Consider the following 25,004-nt stretch of genomic DNA (forward strand, 5'->3'; position numbering starts at 1 on the left):
CACATGTATCACTTAAATTATTCAATATAGTTATACTAAACCTTATAATCTCCAGAATGCCATAATATTACATTCTGCTTTGTTTCCGACTGTCACTCATCTTGTCTGCTATTCGCGCATCACACTCTTCTCTCTCTTTCTCTCGTCCTCTCCCTCCTGCTCTGTACCTGTAGACCGTCAGCGCGCCGCGCATCCTCGCCCCTCCCTGCTTGATGGTGTGATCCTTGTATGTCATCAACTGATTGGTCGCACGGACGTCATTAACACAACATTCAGTCACACTCATGGTACGTCTCCCCAGGGGTGTTTTTTATCGCGAGGGGACGCAACGCTTCCCAACATTGGACGCTTGGCGGGCTGCCACCAGAGACACAGGCTGTCCCCACCTGATTGGACGAACGCTTTCCCGCCGTTGGCTACTGCTCCCAGCTTTCAAACAGGAAACAATATGGCGGCTCGTTCGGAAACTTTCTTCTCTTATTTCACGAAAATAGTTCACCGAAATGTGTTTCTGAAAACATTTGAGGCGAGAAATAAGACAAGCGGTTGATAAATCTGTCTTCATTTTGGATCGACAATGTTTATTTTAAAAGATTCTCGGGGGTTTCCAGAGGCGGCGAGTCGCGTCGGACGCCCCGTGATTTACATAAAGTAGACTAGACCTCAACTTTATGCAAATGAGGAGAGGGCGTCATGACGCTCCGTTTCTCGAATCGCGACGCCACGCGACGCCACGCTACCAGAACGCATTGTACGGCTGCTTACATAGACAATGAATGGGGAGCGTGGAAAGCACGGAGGCTGTGGACACGTACCACCAGTGCATGGAGTGCCCATTGTGCGGAGACGATCGTCCTATAATTCTGCCTTGAATTAATTAAAGAAAAAGAAAAAAAAGCGTCTCTCGGACGGGAGCCGGCTCTTATCATTCACTTAAAAGAGCCGGCTCTTTGAACCGACTCGTTCGTGACGTCCACATCACTACCAGGACTGACTATCGTTACCAAACTCTGCAGGCTTCACCGGAGGGAGCCGCAGTCTGGTGGCAGCCCGCTTCGCTTCTTAGCTGTAATATTGTGATCCCGGTGAAGAGTCATGTATCGGCGGCCGCTGCAGTCCGCCGTCAGAAACGTGTTTAACGTGATTAACGTGACAGCGTCCAGAGCCGCCTACGGAAAGGTAACAAGCTAACGTTAGCCTAGCCGGCTAAGAGGATGTGTTAGCTAACTAACTAACTAACACGCCACATTACGTCCTTTAAAGAGCACTAACACGTGCTGTAAATACACATGATAACATGAGAGGTATTATATGGGTTTTATATATCGTATATATATATATATATATATGTGTGTGTGTTTGGGATTTATCCTCAAACCACAACACCACTAAGAGTTGTTAGTTGAAGTAGATGAACTAACCTGGTTACCTAGGGAGTTACCTTAGTTACCTAGGGAGTTACCATAGTTACCTGTGAGGGTTGTCAGCTGGTTGGTGTGGAGGTGAAACTTCACCGTTCAGGTTCACCGTTATCTAACCTTACTGCCAAGACTCACTAGTCTTTGATGGAAACATGAAGTCCACTCACCTAGTTTTACTCAAACCCCAGCTTGATGGGCTCACATAGTTTAATATGGGGATGGAAGAGAAAGAAGAGGGCTTAATATAGTATGTATACTATATTAAGCCCTTTCCTTTGTCTTTGTTTAGAGGCTAAAAGAACAGATTCCAGTTATATAAATGAATACACTTTGGAGCAGCAAACTTTTGAGAAAGACTCAGGATTGGAAAAAGACTCACTAGTCTTTGATGGAAACATGAAGTCCACTGACTTTGTGTTACTCAAACCCTAGCTTGATGGGCTCCTATAGTTTAGTAAAGTTGACAGCAATACATACTATATTAAGCCCTTTCCTTTGTCTTTGTTTAGAGGCTAAAACAACAGATTCCAGTTATATAAATTAATACACTTTGGAGCAGCAAACTTTTGAGAAAGACTCAGGATTGGAAAAAGACTCACTAGTCTTTGATACGATAATACTTTATTCAGACAAGTCTGAAATTTGTTTTGCATCACAGCAGCTCTATTTGCAACATCACAAAAAGGACAAAGACAAGAAACAAGGATACTTACATTTAAACATTACAATCACAGAAGACGATATTCAGAGCGTTTTTTATATGTCGTATGTGTGTGTTTGGGATTTATCCTCGAACCACAACACCACCAATTCTCAAGTTATTAGTTTAAATAGATGAACTGACCTAGTTACCTGTGAGGGTTGCTATCTGGTTGGTGTAGCTCAGGGGTCAGCAACCTTTACTATCAAAAGAGCCGCTTTAGGCAAAAGAAAAAAAAAGAAAATCCGTTTGGAGCCGCAAAACATTTGAGCGTTGTGATGAAGGTAACACAGTTTATAGTCTAAGTATATAGTATATAAGTCTAATGCAGTGAGGGCCAAATTGCAAATGTACGATGGAGTATTAGGGCCACATTGAGGGAAAAAACATCTGAGATTTACAGAGTAAAGTCATAATATTAAGTGCAAGTTTGGAGCGTTATTTAACCTCCTTTGCCACAAGCTAGTATGACATTATTGGAACTTGGTACTAATGGATTCATTAGGTTTTTCTAGTTTCATATGATGCCAGTGTCTTCACTCTGGCTTTAAAACTGACCCCGCTACAACCTAACTAAGAATCGGAAGTTGCGTTAATACATTAAAGAAACTAGTGGCTTTTAAACAAATTTGCGTGAACACATTATTATTGCGTTAACTTTGACAGTCCTACCTTTAAATCTTACTTAACACTGAAGCAGGTATATAGAATCATATCAAATCATAGAAACATACTATATATATGTTCGGATCTTCCCTCCAACAATGTATTACTACCTTTTAAATCTGATACCAGGTTGGTACTGTGTGAAACAGATTTCTTATTTGTATCAGGACAACATTAGAACCTACAAATGTGTGCTTGTTTGTTTTGTCAATATCTTTTCATGTCCTACTGTATATCTCATTGTCTCCTTGTCTCCTCTTGTATGTTCTCTCTCTGTCTCCATTCAGGTGTTATTACAAGAAGCCTGTTTTGCCAGAGCTTTAGTAGCTTGCCAACTGGCCAGAGTCTCCTCTCCCTGTTTAACACCATGTCGGACAATGCACATCACCACACAGGTAACATGACACACACGGAGAAAAAGATTTTAAAAATACAGATGTAGGAGTTGTCTGTAGCGGCTGGAGAGACACTTGAATGTAATATGTAATACATTTACTCTCCAAATAACAAGTTAGCTTAACAGACTTATCTCTTCAGTCATTTGGGTGTATGTTGTTTTTCATTTCTTAGGCTCGCCTCCCAGTAGATGGGCATGACATGAAAAATTTAGTATGAGTTTAAAGTGCTGACTTTCAGGTTCAAGGATGTTCAAATTAGGAATGTTCCAAACAACTAATTTCCCTGCCATTTAAAAACACAGTTTAAAGACAATATGACTATTCTTAAAGTAAGAAAACACTCAGAAAACAGTCAAAATAGATCACAGTTTAATCTATAAGGTTGAACTTTGTATACAAGAGCCATGTGAAATCGGTAATCACATTTTTCAATAACTAAATCGGGATTTAAATGCCGCTGAAATCAATACGTCCCCAATGTCCGCTCCAGTCCCCCTGGTTAGGAATGCGCCTCACGAATCCGGTGTGTGGTATAATATTTGATGAAACGCCAGCGGGGACCGTGGTCTAAGAGGAGTCTTGTTTTAGCATTGCTTATAGGCTACCATTAGTATCTTAGTGTGCAAGTTTTATTACCTTCCATCTTCTCTTCACTCTATCTCTCTCAAACACACACAGCAAGCGAAGCGGTGCTCAGCCCTTGATCGTCTCTCAGGCATTCTGTATTGCTCAATCTGCAGCACACTCTTAGCGCTCCTCCGGTCACTGGCGTGACTGCCATACCAGAGAGATCAGGGTGCACACACGCCTCTGTGGCATCTCCTCTCATCATCCCTCTGTGTGTGCCAGTGTAGACGTAGGCTACTTCAAACTTTGCGGGCCCTTTCTCCCTAAACGGCGGCGTTTTGAGGCAGATGGATCCGCGTTACGCACCGCCTTTCCGGCACTGCCCGGCCGCCAGCCCGTGCGTAAAGCAGCTCCGCCGGCCCGAGCCCCCTGTGTTTTGCATCGGAAAGTAATACAGTTTTTGTTATTTATCAATACATGATTATCATATTTAGAACAGTGCTCATTATCATATTATAATATGGTTATTGGTGCATTTGCTCATATGCAGTCAAATGGAGTTGTTGATGGGACAGAGGATTGGGAGACGGTGGAGGCCAAGGACCACAAACATCCGCTGGCACACTTTCATTTCGTGCACGAGCAGATCCGTTTCCACAGCAGGTGCACACTGGCTTTTAAAGGGAATGGGAGATGACACTCTGATTGGTTTGATTCCTGTTACGCCCAAAACACACCTGTGATTAATTAAGAGACTAAACACAACCCCTTTTCCCCTTGCACCTTACTTTGCGCCCAAATTATGCGCCGTTTAAATGGCAAAAGTGGAGTTACACACCCCCTAAATGCACTTTAGACGATGCGCTATAGATCGTTTAAATAGGGCCCCTAGTGTTCTGTGTGTTTGCTATATTGGCTAGAACATATTGTAGGTAAAGTTATACAAGTCATAGTAATATTTTCAGTATTATTGTGGTCATGATTATTATTACTGCTTTTCATTTATCATTATTATTATTGTTTTTATTATTGTCTTTATTTTTGTATTTTATTATTCAGTATATGTTTTCTTTTTTATGTATTTATTTATTTTTGAAGAGTGTACTTCTTGTGTCTCTAAACATTATGTTTGTGTATGTGTTTATATGGCAAAGAAGCACGGCGATATTATCTTTTGCTATCGTGGAAAAATGATGCTTCACAATAAAAACATTTGAAACAACATTTGAGCTATCTGTTTAGAACAGTGGTCTCAAACTCAATTTACCTGGGGGCCGCTGGAGGCAGAGTCTGGGTGAGGCTGGGCCGCATCAGGTATTCCACAAAAAAAGCTTTGTTAAAAAAAAAACAATCTTCTCAAATGTCATTATTAACAGTTCTTTAACTTGAATGGGTTCTTCTGAACATGAACGGTTCTTCTGAACATGGCCTCTATTGCGTCTCCCACTTTTCCTGAAATTGTCTGTGCTCGTCACCAACCTTTCTCTTCACTGCAGGCTTTGAAAAAGACATGATTGGGGCTGTGTGACAAGATATATATTCATTCCACTTGGTGTCACTCCGCAATAAAGTTGTGCCTGCTGTGTTTGTGTTGCTCTGCAATTACACCACCAAACCGCTAGTTGGCGGCGGCGTCTCTATGAGTTTCCTTCTTCTTCTTCTTCTTGTACTACAAGCAGAAACTGAGCGGAGTTGGAGCTAATAACTGTTGAACCACAGAACTTTTACTGACATTACTGGAACGCCGAAAAGAGAAAAAAGATCTGAGCCGATTTGTGTGAACAAACATTGAAAAGATCGAGGCAGAGAGAAGTTGAACTTTCTGTGGTTGTCCGGGGTCCTGGCCGCTCAGCATCGCTGAGAGACTGGACCAATCACAGCTGTTGCGGTCTGCGTCGCCGCGACGTGTAGTTACATTTCTGGAGAGGTGCACGTCAGGCTACGGCGTCGATTCAACGCAGAAGTATAAATCAAGCTTTAATCAAGCTTATGCGATGTTACACGGGCGCCGCCATAGTTGTTGTGAAATGTTTCTCTGCTTGCATCAAGCCCGGCCGATTGCCCGCCGCCGGGAGCCATATACCCCACTGTGATTGGTAGGTTCGTTCAGCTCGGGCTCGCGCAACAAAGGGACCTTCCACACACAACGCGGCAAAGTGCCATTCACATAAAACTCGCGGGCCGCACTAACATTAAACTTTCATATCAAGGTGGGGGCCACAAAATATCGTCTTGCGGGCCGCAATTGGCCCGCGGGCCGCGAGTTTGAGACCCCTGGTTTAGAACAAGACATGGCTACGGTTTGTCGGCGCTGCAGCCAAACAGAACCACAACAGATTATCAGTATCTGATATTTATATTACTGCACAACTGTCAGCATGAAGACAACATGCAGCTTAGAATAGGTCGGTGTATTCATTTACTCAACAGCTGCAATCACCCAGTAAATGCCATGTTCCCCAGGTGTGTGTCGTCATAATGTAGGTTGTGTGTGTCAGGGAAAGTGTATGTGCTGTTGATTTAATGAGGGTCATACAGTATACGGTATACACAGGGAGTATCAAGAGCTGTTTAAGGAGTAGTTTCTTCTTATGTTGTCTTATATTGTTTCCCTTCCCCCTTACTCTTTTCTTTCCCTCTCCTCCTCCTTTCATCTCATCCTTCCGTCTTCATCCCCATCTTCCCCTCCTTCCCTCCTCCTCCTTTCTTCTGTCTTCCTTTCGCTCTCCGTTTTTCCCTCTTAACTTCACTGTCCCCTCCTCTTTCACCCCGCTTTTCATCCTCCCCTCACTGCTTCTCCATTTCTCGTTCTGTCAGCTCTGCAATGTGAAGGAGACGCCCCAGCACTCAGAGGAAGAAGTCGGGGCCTTCACAAAGCTCATTGAGGCCATGGGCTTCACTGGACCGCTCAAATACAACAAATGGGTGAGTGATGGTGGGGAGGTGGGAGGTTAACATGGATGGAGAGACAAAGGTAGGGAACGAGGTTGTACAATTAGACAGAGGTGATTGTGGGATAAAAAGAATGAGGAAGCAAAGGGAAAATGTGAACTTTTTAGTAAAAAAATAAAAACAGAGAGGGGGATGGATGGATGAAAGATGTGGAGGAGAGAGTTAGGTAGGTCCGTAAGATTTGAGCTTGAGGAGTCACAGAAGAAAAAGTAATCTCAAAGTTATGAATTAGCAATGACCAGCAGCCTTTTTAATCTATCCCCCTAATTTATAGAGCCAACAAAACAGTTTACGTTATATAGTAAGGTTTGAAGTAGGGTGATAAATTGGATCAATTCAATCATTTGTTTTGCATGGTGTGTAAACTGTAAGGGTCGGAATTAAAATTGATTCACCTATGCACTTTTTCCCATGGTCTAATGTTAAAAAAGTTAACAAAAATCTAAATAAATCGTAATATTGAATTGCAATACTTGTAGAATCGCAACACTTAAAAATTGCAATACATATCGAATCGGCACCCAAGTATCGTGATAGTATCGAATCAGGAGATAGGTGTATCGTCCTATCCCTAGTAAACTGTCAACATGGTAAAAATCAAGTTATTACGACGTGCACAGAAGGGTAACTTTTAGTCTAAAAGTAACATTAATGATGGCTGGCTACATCTGCTGCTGAGTGAGTCAGCACAGTCCCGTAAACTGTGATGTGAATAGTTACAGTATATGAACACCTTCCACAGTTTACGTCACTGTCGTGACTTCAGGTGGCTGGCTGCTCTCGTAGTGAATTTATCGGTTGCATCGCAGAGATGGCCAGACTGAAACAGGACTCTGCACACTGATCTGAGCTCTTGCCAGGTAGCTAACGCTAACCAGCAGCTATCTGGTACTGTTCTATCTATGCCGAAACTTCATTTTCATTGAAGTGGATGCATTTGACCCTACTTTTAAAGCTTCTCATCGTATCATAAAGCTAAGACTACGGACTTGTGAGACTGTACTGTGCTGAGTGAAGTGTGGAAATGTTTAACTACAAGAACACCTTTACCCTTATTTAACCTGTTGGTTGAGTAAAAAACATGTGAGCACAACACAGAGATCAGTAAGCTGCAATAATCACCGTCTTTAATGAATTCCTACTTATTCCCACAGCAAATGGCTAATGTTAGCTGTTTGTACCTGTACAGCGCACTGCTGTTACTCGGGTTTGTCTGTGTTAAGAGGACAGTTATATGACTCCAGTGTGTGTGGTGGTCAGAGGAGGAATGAAGAGCTCCGACCTCCCAGCAGGGAGCTTTAATTATGGGCTGCCAGCCAGGAATATTCTTCAAAGCATGTGAACACTTATGTACAGACCCCAACACACCCCATCACTGTTGCTGTTCACTGATTATATATACGGTATATATCATACGGCTGTCACTGTTTCAAAAAGTCACATATTACACATACACATATCACTCATACTTTACCCCCTCCCCTCTTAGTTTACTGATAGGTCGACAAAGGTGTTAACAAAGAGAACTGTATAAACAAAATACATATATGGAAATAAGACTGATTGGATTGTATTCACAAGAAGTATAAAACATCTCCCTTATAAATTAAAATGATAATACCACTAATTTGTGAGGGAAATTTCTTTAATTTTTAATTTTTTGGTTGGTTGGAAAAAATTTAATCAATAATGTCTGACAATGACAGATATATTTGATTTCAGGACATCTCTGACTACATACATGCTGAAAATCAAACATTTTCACTGTATTAATTTAGATATGTTCCAAAGTAAAAGTCCTCATAAGTGTATGATTTAAAAAAAAAAAAGTTAATCCAATCAGTCTTATTTATTTATTTATTATGTATTTTGTATGTACAGTTCCCTTTATTAATTATTATTTATATAATAAAATTGTTATTTTGAAAACCAGACATAGTCACACGTGTGTACTTCCGCTAACTTCGCCAAGTCCATCACTAGCTCTCCCATCAGCTCCATTCTCTTTATACATCCATGGTCAGCTCCATCGGGGTCGTTTGAATGCATTTAACATAAATATCAGTATATTGGTGCTCTACAGTTGTAGTGTCGGCCGATTTGACCAAAGAGATGAGAGTGACGGCTGGCTTGACCGCACGTTACGATACGTTTCCTGTCCATGACAGAGTTGGCATGCAGCTTTAGCTGTGATGTCTAGCTCTGCTTTTCCTTCAATGTGTGAAACCCAAAGTGTTTCCATACTTTACTGGATGTGTAGTGTTTACCTCTTTGGATTTAATATGTGAGGGTGCAGGTCGTATCCACGCAGGCCCTCCAGCATTTTCGACTTTCTCGTTTCGGCTCACTGCGTTTGTTTTGGTTTTTGATGGATACGGAACGGATAGGACGTCACGTTACTCAGACTACAACAATAAAAGCGGTAACTTCCTTCTACCTCCACATAGACTCAAATGAAGCAAATATATCGATTCTGGCATTAAAAAAATTAGACTATCACGAGGAAAATTGGAAGCTCATTGCTTGGAAAAACTGGGCATATTTATTGAATTATCCAATATGCTCAAATCACCAAAAATACACAGACAAACGTAGCACAATGTATAGATAATGCAGTTAGTTTTAAACTGAGCACTGCAGTTTTAAATAAGGGCATTATTTGTTAGGTTAAATTACATGCAATTCATTTATTGCTCAAATACCTTTTATTTACTTGTATTTTGTGGGGATTGTGAGCTGCAGTAGTAGTTTAAAAGCATTGTTATTATGGAAAAACATGCACTTTATGTTGCGTCATTTATTAACAATTAACCAACTACTGATTGTTAACACGTACAACAATCAAGGAAATTGCCTGGGCTGTTGGCAAGATGGCGATTAAATCATAAAGGTGCTGTTAATATTCTTCTGTTTTCTGGTTACATCCATTGCATCACACCCTTGTAGTGAGTATGTTTTCCCAGACTGCACACATCAGTAAAGCATAAACATTATACAGCCACGGCCAGGGTTGGTTCTGTTGGAGATTTCGTCCAAACAGTTAGAGGTGGCGTATGTGCAGAGGAATGTGTGTTGTTGTGCCATCCAGCAAAGTTTCGGGCTACATGCCGGCTTGGCAAGGTTCAGTAGAGCACTTAGTGTCCTGTTTCTGCTCAGAGGTTTGTGTTGCCTTCTGTATTCTTGCTTTCTCCATACAGTTGTTACAGTTAAATGTGTGTTTATGGCAGCCCATTAAGATACCACAGCTAAAAGCATTATGGATGTATAAATATTAAATGTGTTTTCCATTTCTTTGCTTTGTAAAGCACTTTGAATCATCTATGTGTTTGAAAGGTGCTTTACAAATAAAGTTCCCTTAATTGCCTTGAGGATATGAAGCAGTAAAACAAGATTTTTTGCATGTGAAAGAAGGTTATATTAAAGGTTGTTTCATAAATTAGTATGATTGAATTTGTGCTCATTCAAAGACAGTGTAATGAAATAATGAATGACTTTAAAACAGCTCAGTTATTTTTTATAATGAAGAGGTCATTGTTTCCCTGGGGAATAAATAACAGCAAAAACATCGGTATCGGCCAAATTGTTATTTTAAACATTGGTGTCCGCCCAGAATTTTGCAATCAGTGCATCCCTATTAGTATATAAACAGAATATGATACTTTTTTAAATCTCTAGCAGCTTTTACAGTAAAGTGAAATATTTTAACATTACAGGTCTACCTGCTGTGTATATATACAATTACTTATTAATTTTGTACACAAAAATGTCAGTGTACAAATAATATGCTACAATAGCTGCAGTATATCTATTAAAGATGTTTATGATGTTACTGATTTAATTTTTTTCCCATTTTGTCTTCACAGAAAATCAAGATTGCTGCCTTGCGCATGTACACATGCTGTGTAGAGAGAATTAATTACGACGAGTTCTTTGACAGTAAGTGTGGACCATCTCCAACCCGAAACAGATAAACCAGTTAACAACACACACAGTGAAATGTGCACACATTTGTCAAATCATTAAACGGAGAAGTGGTTTGCTTTGAGACCGACAATGAATAACTACTAACACTCCCAGTATGTTCACATCTACTATAGAAAGATTACCATGTCTCAGATCAGCCCCAAACTTGTTGGTGTTTTATTTGTTTCCTGATGTTAAACACCTTTGGAGCATCTATTCCCACACCACACTTCTCTTTACTTTTGGAAGCATTAAACAGGTCCCTAAATTAGCTGGAGAAAGCCCAGTTATAAAGCACTCAAAGCAGCCATCTTCAGTACTGATGTAAGTGATTCACTCTCAGCAGAGTGGATTTGCATCCAGTACATAACATCTTTGAAAATATGATGAATGTTGTTTGAATGTAGGAGAGAAAAACCTTTTTTGATAATACCAAATATACATGCTGAGAAAAGCTGGAAAATCATTTATTTAAAATGGCACACACACACACACACACGTACACACACACACACACACAGGGTTCAGTACGAGTCCTGATCCAAACACTGAACATTAGGCGTTGTTGTTGTAGTCGTTGGTTGGAGTTCAGGGACACTGTCACCACCTGCCTGACACATTTATTTGACACTTTACTAGCTGGCACACAGAGACAAACACACACTTGCTCACTAACATTACTCACACTGACTTGGAGCCTGCTGAATTATCATACTGCTTTCTAAAGCTGCTACTATGGCAAAGGCCAGCTCACGTATGTATGAGAAGCTTTAATACTTTATATGTAATCCATAACTACAGCTGAAGGAGAGTAGGGCTGCAACTAATGACTATTTTCATTATGGATTGATCTGTCGATTATTGTCTTGATTAATCGTTTTGTCTATTGAATGTCAGAAAATGGTAAAAAAAACAAAAAAACAATGCCCATCACAACTTCCGAGAGCCGAAGGTGATATCTTCAAATGTCTTCTTTGGTCCGACCAAATGTGCAAAACCCCAAAACATTCAGTCAACTAACTATCGGGCAACGTCAAATCATCACATTTGAGAAGCTGGAACCAGATAATATTGTTGGTACAATATGCATTTTAAAGACATTTTACAGCTATTACAAAAAAAATATAAAATAATGACTGCTGAGAAATTTAAATTGTACAATGTAAAACTGTAGAATAGAGTAGCTGAGAGTAGAAAAACCTGTTTTTACAAATAAAACAACTGGTTAGCTCTTTCTTTTTTGATTAATTGATTGATCATTTGTCTATAAAATGTAAAAAAATAGAGAAAAAATCTATTTATGGGATAACTTCCCACAGCCCAAGGAAGATTGCTTGCTTTATCTGGCCAACAGTCCAAAACCTCAACCTATATCAGAAGCTGGAGTAATGGATTGTTTGGCAGTTATGTTTGAAAAATGATAAAAAACGATTTGATTATCAAAATAGTTACAGATTAATTTTCTGTCTATTAATCAATTAATATACTCATAGTTCGTAAGTGCAGCTCTAAATTACTATGAATGTGTGTTTTACCAGAAAAGATGTACAATATACACATATGAAAGTTGTAACGCTGGTTATCGCTCGTTTGTTTCAGAGTGCTCCCTCCCAGACACACTCAACTCCTGGTTCTTGGTAGCACAGCTGCATGTGTGGTAAGTTACACAAACAAACACACACACACACATATTCTGTATATATACACACATATATAATGGCTGATCTTACGTCTCTCTTTCACTATTTGTTTCCTCGTCTTATATCATTGTTTCCTCTGTCAGGATGTGTTTGGTGCGAATGCGTCAGGAGGGCAGAGAAGGAAAGTACATGTGCCGTTACATTGTCCACTCCATGTGGGAGGATGTAGAGCAGAGGAGCAAAATCATGGGGGTAAGTTGTGTATGTGTGTGTGAGCTTCATCGTAATCATCCGGTCATTCAGCAGGATTAAACCCACAAGATCATATAACAGCATTTCCACTATAAATACATATTGTACATGCATTACATTACATTACACGTATAGCCTGATGCACAGCATGCCGAGGATAACCCACAGGGTCGGTGTTTCCTAAACATAGCACCCTTAATCTGTCTGTATGCCAGTAATATCATGTGACAATAATTCCACTATATGCAGCCTCATAGAAACGCCATTCATAATTGGTGGTGGAAAGTATGACCCAGTGTCTGCAGAGACAACATGATGGCAAAAAAAAGTGAATGAGTTTCCTTGTTCAGTCAATTTTAGAGTCTGAAACAAAACATGTGTGCTCAGAAGTGCTCGCCATACAATTGCCAAAAAAATGCGATTCTTGTAGAAATCTCAAAATGTCAAAAGTTTTTTTTATACCAAATCACAGCATGGCTTTTTCTATGATGTCCCTCAGTGTATTGGTGTCTTAATGTGGTATTTTGGAGGGATTATTGATCATTTTTATCAATTCTCGAGTTGTATAAAATGGTTTAATTTAGCACCAAATCTGTGTAACCAATGGTATCAACCCAAAAATTTGCTGCAACAACTTAAGAGACATCATATACGTACTTCTATCATAATGTTCTAAGCCCTTATACACTCTCACAATTTATTTAAAAAAAGACAAAACAACTCGGGTCTATTGTTGGTCTCAGAGGGTTAATATAATAAATCAAACACAAAAGCATCTGTTCAACATGAGTGTGACTGGTTATTTTCAGCATTTCAGTTCCAAAAGCCTGATTGGTCGTAGTGCTCCGTTTCCTGTTAAGTAATACCAAGCCAGCGCTCTGCTTGACAACAACTGAATGTCATTCTGTTAAATAAATATTCATTATTTTAGAAACATTTCCGCTTTGGGCTGATGCAACAGAGCATTAAGTTTTATTCGTGCCATTGCATGCTACATAGGATGCAGGTTTTTGTTTATTTAAAGTTTTACATCAGCATAATTGTGCCAACAGTCCTCGACCAGAAAGTGAAGCCAAATCCCCGGAGAGCGAGCCTGGCTGCGGTCACCGTGTCCACAAAGTTGTTCCTCTATTCTTTCTCGGTGGAGCAGCTCCAGGAAGTGTCGCTCATTGACATCACAGACTTAAATCTTGGCTTTGCTCGCATGTAGCTTTCAGAAAGACTTTCTCATGCTCAAATTATACTGGAATTAACTTGCAAAGTTCATAAGGGGAAACATACTACAGTTACTTGTGTATTTGTGTTTGACTTATTCTAATTTGATTATTAAAGAATTGCAACAAAGTGGGAATGTCACGATAACAGAAATTTAGTAGTTGATACCAATACCAGTGAAATTCCACGATTCTTGATACCAATACGACACCACAGTAAAATACAAAAGTAAACCAATAACTCCCATGTACATTAACATCCACTCCTTTATTACTGTTTGCATACTGATTTTTTGTTAGGAAGTTAATCAGGTCATAATTCCCTCTCTATTATAATTAACATTCAACGTTAACTAGCTCTTGTCCTGCCCATTTCAACATGAATTTGTTGTTTGCAATGTCACATTATCAAGGAAAAAATGTACGCGTTACAAAACAACTTTATGTGTCCAGAATCCCCCCCCCCCTCCCCTTCAGTCCAGTGTGCAGTAAATTTCGATGTCCTGCCAACCATTACCATTTCTTTTAACAGATTCACAATGAATATAGTTATAGTGCGATTAATTGCATGATTGTTCATAATTAATTGCTAATTAATCGCACATATTGTTATCTGTTCAAAATGTACCTTAAAGGGAGATTTGTCAAGTATCTAATACTCTTATCAACATGGGAGTGGGCAAATATGCTGCTTTATGCAAATGTATGTATATATTTATTATTGAAAATCAATTAATAACACAAAACGAGGAAAAATATTGTCCAGAAACCCTCACAGGTACTGCATTTAGCATAACAAATATGCTCAAATCATAACATGGCAAACTGCAGCCCAACAGGCAACAACAGCTGTCAGTGTGTCAGTGTGCTGACTTGACTATGACTTCCCCAAACTGCATTTCATTATCATAAAGTGGGCATGTCTGTAAAGGGGAGACTCGTGGGTACACATAGAACCCATTTTCATTCACATATCTTGAGGTCAGAGGTCAAGGGACCCCTTTACAAAATTTGGTCATGCCAGTTTTTCCTCGCCAAAATTCAGTGCAAGTTTGGAGCGTTATTTAACCTTTCCAACAAGCTAGTATGACATGGTTGGTACCAATGGATTCTTTAGGTCTTCTATTTTCATATGATGCCAGTATCGTCTTTCTAGCTATAAAACTGAGCCCACTACATCCTCCGGAAGTTTGATATTGCCAGTTGCTTTAATGTGTTAATGTGTGTAAAGAAATTAGTTAAAATTAATTCATACCTTTTTTAAATGAATTGAATTTTATAATATTTAAAAACAATATGATCAGGCGTGCCCTGGGACTAACGTTGGGGATTCAAATCTGAAGTTTTTAAATTGTTATTGAATCCATTCATAACAATCAAAAAGTAACAACAATTCAAAATGATTAAAACTAAAGGATTTAATTTGAATGTCAGTTGTGACCCGTATCAGACTCAAGTTATGTGACTCACACCTAAATAGAGGAGTTTATTGATTCCAGTTGGCTGTTGAAATGATGAAACTATAAATCTAGTTTGGGGTAAATCAGTCACTTTGGTTGTGGGGTCAAAAGGTAAAGTTTCCCTCCGCCTGTATAGAAAAACACATAATCCAAGTCACTTACATGTAAAATATTCTTGGTGGCAGCTAAACACTAGAAAAATCCAATCTACATTATCCATGACGTTAAACAAGTAGGATGGTTAAACTGGAGCCAAGGTTCAGCAGGCTTTATATATATATATATATATATGAGGTCTTTAGTTTTGCTCATTTTGCTTTGTATGACAGAAAGAGGTCAGAGATGAGAAATTACAGTGTGGTGTGTGAGGTCACACTTGGTGTGTGTGCATGCATGCATTGGGCGGAGCGTGGGGAGAGGAGGGGGGGCGGCGTGTGTGTGTGTTTTCACAGCTGCGTATGTGAACTTTTGTCAGCATGTGTACATACACTTGCGTATATCCCTATGTGCTGGCACAAGCCGGCACACGTGACTGAAAATCAAAATATCTTTATCAATTTGACCCCAACACAAACCTTAACTCAAACTCTAATTTCTATCTGATTTATTCTGATTTAATCTAAACACCTGACTGGAGCCCAACGCAACCACAGATCCATCTTCAGAAAACAATGAAGTAATCATCGATTGATCCCGTGTCAACATATGGAATATGATAAACAGCCAGACAGAACCCTAAACAGAAGAGAAATTACATAAAAAATATCAAAGTAAATGTAGATTAAAAGAAGATAAAAAATGTTTTTAAATAATTTAAAAAGAGAGAAAAGTAAAAATGGGAAATGAAAGTGGAAAAAAATAGAAAGGAAAGAGAAGAAAAATAAAGTGCTGCAGCAATGAGTCCTAAAACTCGGAAATGAGTAAGCATTTTAGCACTTCCGGTAATTTTTTATGTGTTCAAAATGTACCTTAAAGGGAGATTTGTCAAGTATTTAATACTCTTATCAACATGGGAGTGGCAAATATGCTGCTTTATGCAAAAAATGTATGTATATATTTATTATTGAAAATCAATTAACAACACAAAACAATGATGTATATACAGAATATTGTCCAGAAACCCTCACAGGTACTGCATTTAGCATAGAAATATGCTCAAATCATAACATGACAAACTGCACCCCAACAAACAACAGCTGTCAGTGTGCTGACTTGACTATGACTTGCCCCAAACTGCATGTGATTATCATAAAGTGGGCATGTCTGTAAAGGGGAGACTCATGGGTACTCATAGAACCCATTTTCATTCACATATCTTGAGGTCAAGGGACTTTGAAAATAGCCACGCACCAAAATTTAGCGCAAGTTTGGAGCGTTATTTAGCCAACAATCGCAAGTTGCGTTAATGCGTAAAGGAAAATAGTGGCGTTAAAACAAATTTGCGTTATCGCGTTAACTTTGACAGCCCTAGTTTTTAGTTTGATGCCTGTAATTAGGTCCGTGGTTAATACGCCAGTAAATATCCCACCCGTGACTTTGGAAGCTTTTACATGTCTTAAAAAAGGCGGTTGCTTACAAGTGGCTAAATGAGACTACTAATCGTCATCACGCCGATGACGACCGTGGTGTAGTTTGTTTATAGCCTAACGTTAGCTTTTTACTTGCGCCTTCAAAAATCATGAAAGTGGTGTTCATTTGTTGAGATTATGTTCCTGAACAAAACATATAAGTATCATAAATGTGTTTGCTACAGAGCTTATTTTCTGCAATAATCCAAAACCTAATGGAAAAATCCCATTGTTTTTTTTGTCGAGGGAACCAGGATGATGCTAACTTCCTGGTTGGCCTACAAAAATACGACAGCACTCACTAATAACAATAAAGACAGCCTAACCTCTGACTTTCCTGACTGGCACTCAGCAAAGGGCTTAACACAGACTTTCTTTGTAAATACAATTGTGGTTTGGATCACGTCTGCATTAGTGGACTAACTTTTTCTGTTTTCAGAAAGATTGTTTTTCAAGTTTTACTAAAACCCAGTCTCCCTGTGTGTGAGTGTGTGTCAAACTGAGAACAGCCTACACACACTGTTCCTAATCCAGCTCTACATCAGCAGCACATGTATTTTTACAACTCACACACAACCGGGACCAGTGATTGGAGTTGCTCTTAGGTTTCATGCTAATTGTGGTAAGGAGCAGTAAAAACATTGGTCATTTTCTCCATGTTCATAATGACAGCAACCAGTTGAAACCAACCAAACTCTAGAGCAACTTCGCAATCCCTTGTTTCACGGCTTCCTGCTGTTGAACAGACGGTTACAGGAGATTCACCAGATTCTACTTTGGTTGTGTGAAGCACAGCTTTGTTTAGTGGCATGTAAGGACTGATTGCAAAGTTATATAACCATCGGGAGCTTTTTGGAGGTTGGGTTTGGGAGGTTGTAGTGGGCTCAGTTTTAAAGCTAGCAGTGAAGCTACTGGCATCATATGAAACTAGAAAAACCTGAGGAATCAATATTATTAACCATGTCATGCGAGCATGTCGCGAAAGAGGCCAAATAACACTCCACCATTACGCAAAATTTTGGCAAGGAAAAACTGACATAGCCATTTTCAAAGGGGTCCCTTGACCTCTGACCTCAAGATTTGTGGATGAAAATGGGTTCTATCGGTACCCACGAGTCTCCCCTTTACAGACATGCCCACTTTATGATAATCACATGCAGTTTGGGGTAAGAAAAACGCAGTACAAATGTGTTATTTTCGCCTATTCTAAAATGGTTTATTTAAATATTTCTGGATACTGGGGTCCCTAAACAGTCTTAGAATTACATAAATTGGTTATGACTGGAAAGCTGAGACTCTTGTGAATCCAATGAGTCTAATTGTAATCATGTGTGATGATGTTAGTCCCCATAGTAGCCGTTTCACACTTTTTTTTACTCCGTTTTTATGCATATGGTGGTGTGTCTTTATACTAAGACAGTTTTCCTAAAATTTTATTTGAAAAAAGATCTATTAATATATTGAATCGTTCCCCCTATATCATGATATGCATTGTATCGCCAGATTCTTGCCAATACACAACCCTAGTAACAACTCAGTGTTTAACGTGTTTCACTTTTTCTGTCTCTTTACATTATCACATAGATCGATGCCACCCATAGGAAGGAAGGAATGAAAGCGATGACGGAGACGTTTTATGCAGCAATATTTGGATATGATGAGGTGAGAAATGGTTTGTTTGACACACTCGCACAGAAGCCTCTTAGAGCTGATTTTTTAACCTGGAGCCAGTTGTGCTCATATTAAAAAACTGAATCTCTCGTTATAATGCAGGATCAATAACGGTCGTGTGTGTTTGTGTCTGTAGGGAATCCTGTCTGATGACTGTGTGCTGGCAGCAGCTCTGTGGAGAAACCTGTTCAATTGTACGTGTGAAGACCCCATACAGCTAGAGCTCATGGTGGGATACGTACGCAAACAGGTGTGTTCAGCTTCTGTGTACTCTCCTATTACTGTATTTGTATTCTACAGTCATGTGTGCGAGTCAAGCCCTCCTACGTTGCATACGAATACACATGATCTGTTTTATTCCTGCTGTTTCACATTGTGTTTGCTTCATCACATTCTTCTTCTGCCTCTCTGGAAGATGAGCACATCTGGTTTGGGTGTGTTGTACTGTCACAATACTTCCACTCCTTTTGGTCAGTGGTGGAAAGTAACTAAGTTACTCAGTTACTCAAGTATTGTACTTAAAGGAATAATGCAGATATTTTGTTCAGATTTTTTGAAGTGGATTGTATGAGATACTTATCCATAGTCAGTGTATAACAGTAAATGAGGGTCGGTACGCCCTCATTTTTATTTTTTATTTGACCTTTATTTAACCAGGTAAAATCAATTGAGAACCAATTCTCATTTACAATGATGACCTGGCCAAGAGGCAGTAGCACAGTCCACACAAGTGACACAAACAGCACAGATACAATACAGTATGACAAACACATGAGAAAATGGCTAAAAACAGCATAGGTAAATTAATAAACACTATGTACAAAAAAAGGCGGATTACTGGATGTTCTTTGTAAAAATGGAAGCGAGAGAGAGAAGTGAGGGCTGGTCAGCAAGTACAGCAGTCAACTATGACTTGTTGCAGCTTTTGTTTGAACATGTTGAGGGAGGTGAGAGCTGTTAGTTTGAGCGTGTTTTGTAGTGAGTTCCAGTCATTTGCAGCGGCAAAATGAAGAGTTATGACCAAACACAGTACGGACTTTTGGAATGATGAGCCTAATGAAGTCACTGGATCTTAAACGGCGATTGCTGTCGGAAATGTGCAGAAGATTGGAGAGGTAGCGACATTTACTGTGTGACTTTGTTGTTTTGAAGGGTTAGTTCGGATTCACCAAAGTCACACAATAACACAAACAAACTAACCCCAGGTTCACATAGGCCGCTAAGCGCCACGCCGCGTTAATCTTTGCGCGACCCGAAGCCTGGCTGTTCACATCAGAAGCACATTTGCGTGTGTCTGCTCGTTTCTCGCTCTCTGTTTAGACACAACTGACAGGTGGAATAAGTACGTAATTTAAAACATATGATCACAAACAGCAGTGACACTATGCTGTTTCTAATAAATATAGTGGATGGATTTTGAAATGTGATTGGGTGGAGGGACTGGGAGGGAATCGGAGGAATCAAAACTCCAGGAGAACAGCAGGGAGAGAGGCGAGGGAAGTAAACAGCAGTCCTGGGATGCATATTTTATCATCTCATCAGAATCAGATCATTTATATCACATTTAATATATCATTTATATCGTTTATAGCAGATTATCAGTGTGTTTTCTTGCCAGATTCACTCGCGGCATGCAGAGAAAGTAGACCAAACGCCGAAACAATTGCTGTAGATCATGAGCCGGCCGCAGACATCCGTGGCGCGTTGCGTGCTGTGTGAACAGCTCAATTGATTTACATTGGCGCCGAAGGGACACGGGCAGCGCTTCTCCAAAAATCGCAGCGCTTTTGTGGCCTATGTGAACCCGGGGTAACGGATCGAGACAGCGGTAGACCAGTAACTGTCTTGTTCTGCGAGGTAATATGACTGTTTTTGTCAAAGGAGTCTGGAGGCTTTGAAGGGAGCACAGATAACGGCTTCAGTTCCCCATCAGAAAGGGCTGTCTGGCAGCAAAGTGGTGAAAATATTCTAAATATAGTACTTAAACTGATCACTTGAGCATTTATACTAGTACTTTAGTAGTACTTTAGCTTTTGATACTTGAAGTACATTTAGCTGATAATACTTCTGTACTTATAGTAGGATTTTGAATTCAGGACTTTTACTTGTAATAGATTATTTTTACACTGTTGTATTGGCAATTTTATTTAACTAAGGATATGAGTACTTCTTCCTCCACGTCTCCTCTTGCGTCGATGAATTCAATCCAATCCTGGTCAATATTAGACCAAATGTCAGCTGTCAGTATCCGCAGCATTTGCCCGGTGCTACAACCCGACACTCTCTGTTCTGCCCATTTCCGCCTCGCCCACCCCCTCTGAGCACTTTTCCTCCCCCGCTAACCTCCTCCTTTCTCCCCTCTCTGTATATTTTCTTTCCCTCCGTGAGATTGAAAACACTCTCCTGCTTTCAGAAACACCTGCAGGCCCCCCATCTGCTGCCGGGGCCAAGTCCAGGACCTCCTCTCTCCTTTTAACTTCACTTCCTTTCACCCTCTCTACAGAGTTCTGTTACACTGTTTACATCGGCCCCTCGCTGCTCCCTTTACTTTTAATATTTAAAAGTAAACCTGCATCTTTTCTTTTCTCACTTTGCTTACTCTCATGAGCTCTGAAGCAGCATGTGGAGAGAACAAGCCACCGCTGTATAACTAACACACACACACACACACACACACACACACACACACACAAAGATGCAGGTGTGTCAAAGGTCATGGAAGCAGTGTCCAACTCAATCAGCCAACAAAGTGTCCCCCGCTGTGTGTGTGCGTGACAGTTTGGAGTCTTGCGTCAGAAAACAAACAAATGACACACTCCACTGGATGTGTAAGTGTGTGTGTGTGTGTGTGTGTGTGTGTATGCCTGTCTGTCGGTTATAAAGTCTCTCCTGACTCCTTCAGTGTAACACACACATTTACATTTCCAGGGAAAGTAAACAGGTTTGTCAGGTTAATTGTCACAGTGCCATCACAACTGAAACACATAAACCTGCTGTTGCTGATGACAATAAACATTAGGGCCGGGACGATACGCCTATACTTGAGTGCCGATTCTGCAAGTATTGCGATTTTTGTTCACTTTTTTAACACTAGACCATGGGGAAAAGTTGAATCATACACTTCTAGGGACTTTTACTTTGGAAAATATCTAAATGAATACAGTAAAACTGTTTGATTATCAGCATGTATGTAGTCAGAGATGAAGTCAAATATATCAGTCGTTGTCAGGAATTATTTCATTTTTTCCAGCAACCCAAAAATCAAAGAATAAAGACATTTCCCTCACAAATTACTGGTATCTTCATAAACCAATCAGTCAGTATCAGTATTTCCATATATGTATTTTGTAAGTCCGTCGCCAGCTCTCCCGTCAGCTCCGTTCTCTTTATCCATCCATGGTCAGCTCCATCGGGGCCGTTTGACTGCATTTAACAGAAATGTCAGTATATGGGTGCTCTACAGTCGTAGCGTCGGTCGATTTGACCAGAGATGAGAGTGGCGGCTGGCTTGACCGCACGTTACCGCAATACGATAAGGTTTCCTGTCCATGACAGAGTTAGCATGCAGCTTTGGCCATGATGTCTAGCTCTGCTTTTCCTGCAATGTGTGAAACCCAAAGTGTTTCCATACTTAACTGTATGTGCAGTGTTTACCACTACCAACGTTTAACATTTCTTTACTAATACAAGTACTAAAAAACACTTTCATGTAACGTTTGTCGTCCGTAAATACAAGGTGCAAATCCTTAATATCGAAACAATCGATTTTTGCGTTTCAAATCGATTTTATATCGATTAACGTCTCCCGTGAAGGACAACTTCCTGAGTACCTATTGATGTAGTTGGATCGTAGGAATATAAATCGATACATCGATGTAGTAGATGAATCGTTACACCCCCACTGATCAGTGAAAGAAGCTTGTGAAGATGAAGTATTCAATGGCAGCTGTCAGTACTTTGATACTCGGTGTTGGCAAACAAACTTCGATAAAAGTTTTGAGGTTCAATGCAATAAATAACGAAACAATCACTGTGACCTTTGACCTCCTTTGTATCAGATGAACTGACGTGCACTCTGCTGTTGCTCTGTGACCTTCAGCTGAAGCATTGCATGTAAATGTGGATGGTCTGCTCTGTGCAGATGCAGTACATTGATGCTCTGGAAGGTGAGGACCTGATGCTGACGGGAGAGGTGAAGTGGCGCCCCGTGGTGGAGGAGAACGCACAGAGCATCCTGAAGGTGGCCACGCCCACGTACAACGACACCGGACTGTGATAAACGAAGAGACGGATTCCTGATTCCTCTTCTCCAAAGTCCTCTTCTTCCCCACTTTCTGTTTCCCATCATTGTGTCTTTCTTCCTCTCCCCTAATCATGTAACTTTCTCTCCTCTATCTCTCTTTCCTCTCCTCTCCCCTTTTCTATCATATAATTAGGGATTTTAAATTTGTTGCTGTAGCTTTCCCATCCACTCCTCTATTTCCTTTTCTCTCCTCTTGTATACCCAAAACTTCCTCCTTCCTCCTCCGTGTCTGGACGTTCAGTATAGGCAGGATAAATAGTCAGGGATTATCTTTCACACTCGTCAATCAGCGAACCAGCCAGTCCAAAAACAAGAAACGCCATGCATCATCATCCTTCATCGTTGTCCTGTCGGTTTTGAGAGCCTCTGCCGCTTCCTCTCGAGCTGGTGAGGGAAAAACACACACAAGAAGAGAACAAGACACTCTGTATTTATATTTTTCTTGTTTTGTTTTTTTCCATGAATGCCACGCTGTATTTATAAAGTATTTTGTATTCCTCCATGTTTACACTCTTCCCCTGCAGAGGTGTGAGCCAAGACTTCTGTCACTGCTCCGTCACTCTGTATTAAATAAAGTTTCACTGAAGTTGGGTGACATGAAAATAATGGTTCTCAGAAACAAACTCGAAGATTTCAGCGGGCTAACGGACCTCGTGTCTTTGTCAGAAGTCTGTAGCTCCACACCTCTGCTGCTGAACATCAACAGTCTGTATGTCTCTCTGTTTGTCTGGCTCTCTCGTCCCACAACGCTCTCAGACCCGAACAGGAAGCGGAGCTCTCAAAGAAGTCATCGCTGAGTTAAAAACAATACGATTTTTTTTTGTTTGTTTTTAAAAAGTGAATTAATAAAATGTTATCTGGATATAAAGAAATACTGAGACTTGTTTTGTTCATGTGCTACTTTGTATGGCCAAAGAAGCAAAAAGCTTCTTTGCTTTGAAGCTTGTTAGCCTAGCTTGCTAACTTCCTTTTTCCAAGTGAAATAAAAAAGTTAATAGCACAATAAAATGTTCAATGTTATAGGGACAGAAGCGCTAACCGTACATTGCAACGCTATATGGGCTTATTGAAAAGAAAGTATGTTTCCATCCAAATTTAGTGCACATTTTAAACAAATTTCACAATATTACACAAATATGTCGAAAAAAGTTTTATCCTCTTGAAAAATTTAAAATGATGTACAATAGCTGCCGTATCAGTAGAGAATACAAATTTCAGTTTGACTTAAGTGTTTTGTTTGTTTTACATCAAGAGCAAGGAGTGTGTGTGTGTGTGCGTGCGTGCGTGCGTGCGTGCGTGCGTGCGTGCGTGCGTGCGTGCGTGCAGCTATTTTTATGAGGACCAATTTGAGTTTTAGACCTTCAGAGTGAGGACATTTTGGCCAGTCCTCACCTTCGGACAGACCTTAAAAGTAGGGATGCACCGATTCCGGATCGGATATTGGGCCTATCGGTGACAATGGGGCCGATCTATTTTTTATATATATATATATATATAAAATATTATTATATACCATCATTTTAATTCCTGTTAAAGTTTTGAGCAATTTGTTGCTGCATTAAAAAAAGTTTACGCTTGAATAGTAATTCCTGTTAATTACAATCCTGTTAATATTTTTGACCAAGTTGCTGATGTACGATTCATTATTTGAATAAATAGAAGTAAATTTATATCTATGTATTTATTTGTTACATTTTGTTTTACAAGGTTAAGAAAGCAATGTTTAAGTCAAGCTGCCTTACATATAAAAGAATGATCCCAGTCACTTCCACACAGAGAGGCATATAGCTCATTAATTAGACACTGGTATCGGATCGGTCCATCCTTACTTCAGAGGCCTGTTTGAGGGTTCAGACTTGGTTTTAAGGTTCAGGTTAGAATCAGGTTTAGGTTAGGGTTAGGGTTGGGGTCAGGCATTTAGTTGTGATGGTTAAGGTTAGGGTAAGGGGCTAGGGAATGCATTAAGTCAATGAGTGTCCTCACAAAGATATAAGTATGCGTCTGTGTGTGTGTTTGTTAAAGCATCTTTTTAGTATGTTAACCCTTTACAGAGTCTCTTGCTCGCCCATGAGGCTCTTATGTTTTGCTCTCCTGTTACAGAAATATTCTCTCTCATATTGACTGTGGGAAACAAACTGATAATCCACTCAAACCATAACTCGGTTTGTAATTAAATTGTAACTGTAATTGTATAAAATTAGTTTTAGGATTGGATGAATGTACATTATT

At 39.9% G+C, this 25,004-nt stretch overlaps 1 protein-coding gene across 1 annotated transcript; it reads left to right on the forward strand.

Annotated features, from left to right (window-relative positions):
• Positions 1-955: 955 nt before the first annotated feature.
• uqcc1 (ubiquinol-cytochrome c reductase complex assembly factor 1) lies at positions 956-23,647 on the forward strand. Its single transcript, XM_074636753.1, has 9 exons — positions 956-1,179; positions 3,075-3,182; positions 6,570-6,677; positions 10,568-10,640; positions 12,267-12,324; positions 12,451-12,559; positions 18,386-18,463; positions 18,609-18,722; positions 22,614-23,647. Exons 1-9 carry the CDS (start codon positions 1,096-1,098, stop codon positions 22,746-22,748), a joined length of 867 nt encoding a protein of 288 aa, XP_074492854.1. The 5' UTR covers positions 956-1,095; the 3' UTR covers positions 22,749-23,647.
• The last annotated feature ends 1,357 nt before the right edge of the window (positions 23,648-25,004 follow it).

The sequence above is a fragment of the Sebastes fasciatus genome, chromosome 1, assembly GCF_043250625.1.
Source record: "Sebastes fasciatus isolate fSebFas1 chromosome 1, fSebFas1.pri, whole genome shotgun sequence".
NCBI lineage: Eukaryota > Metazoa > Chordata > Actinopteri > Perciformes > Sebastidae > Sebastes > Sebastes fasciatus.

Bases quoted from the DNA above. Each gene is read 5' to 3' on its own strand.
- uqcc1 (XM_074636753.1), top strand. From the start codon at position 1,096: ATGTATCGGCGGCCGCTGCAGTCCGCCGTCAGAAACGTGTTTAACGTG. The intron at 10,641-12,266 runs GTAAGTGTGGAC...CGTTTGTTTCAG, and splicing joins TTACGACGAGTTCTTTGACA to AGTGCTCCCTCCCAGACACA. The intron at 12,325-12,450 runs GTAAGTTACACA...TTCCTCTGTCAG, and splicing joins GTAGCACAGCTGCATGTGTG to GATGTGTTTGGTGCGAATGC.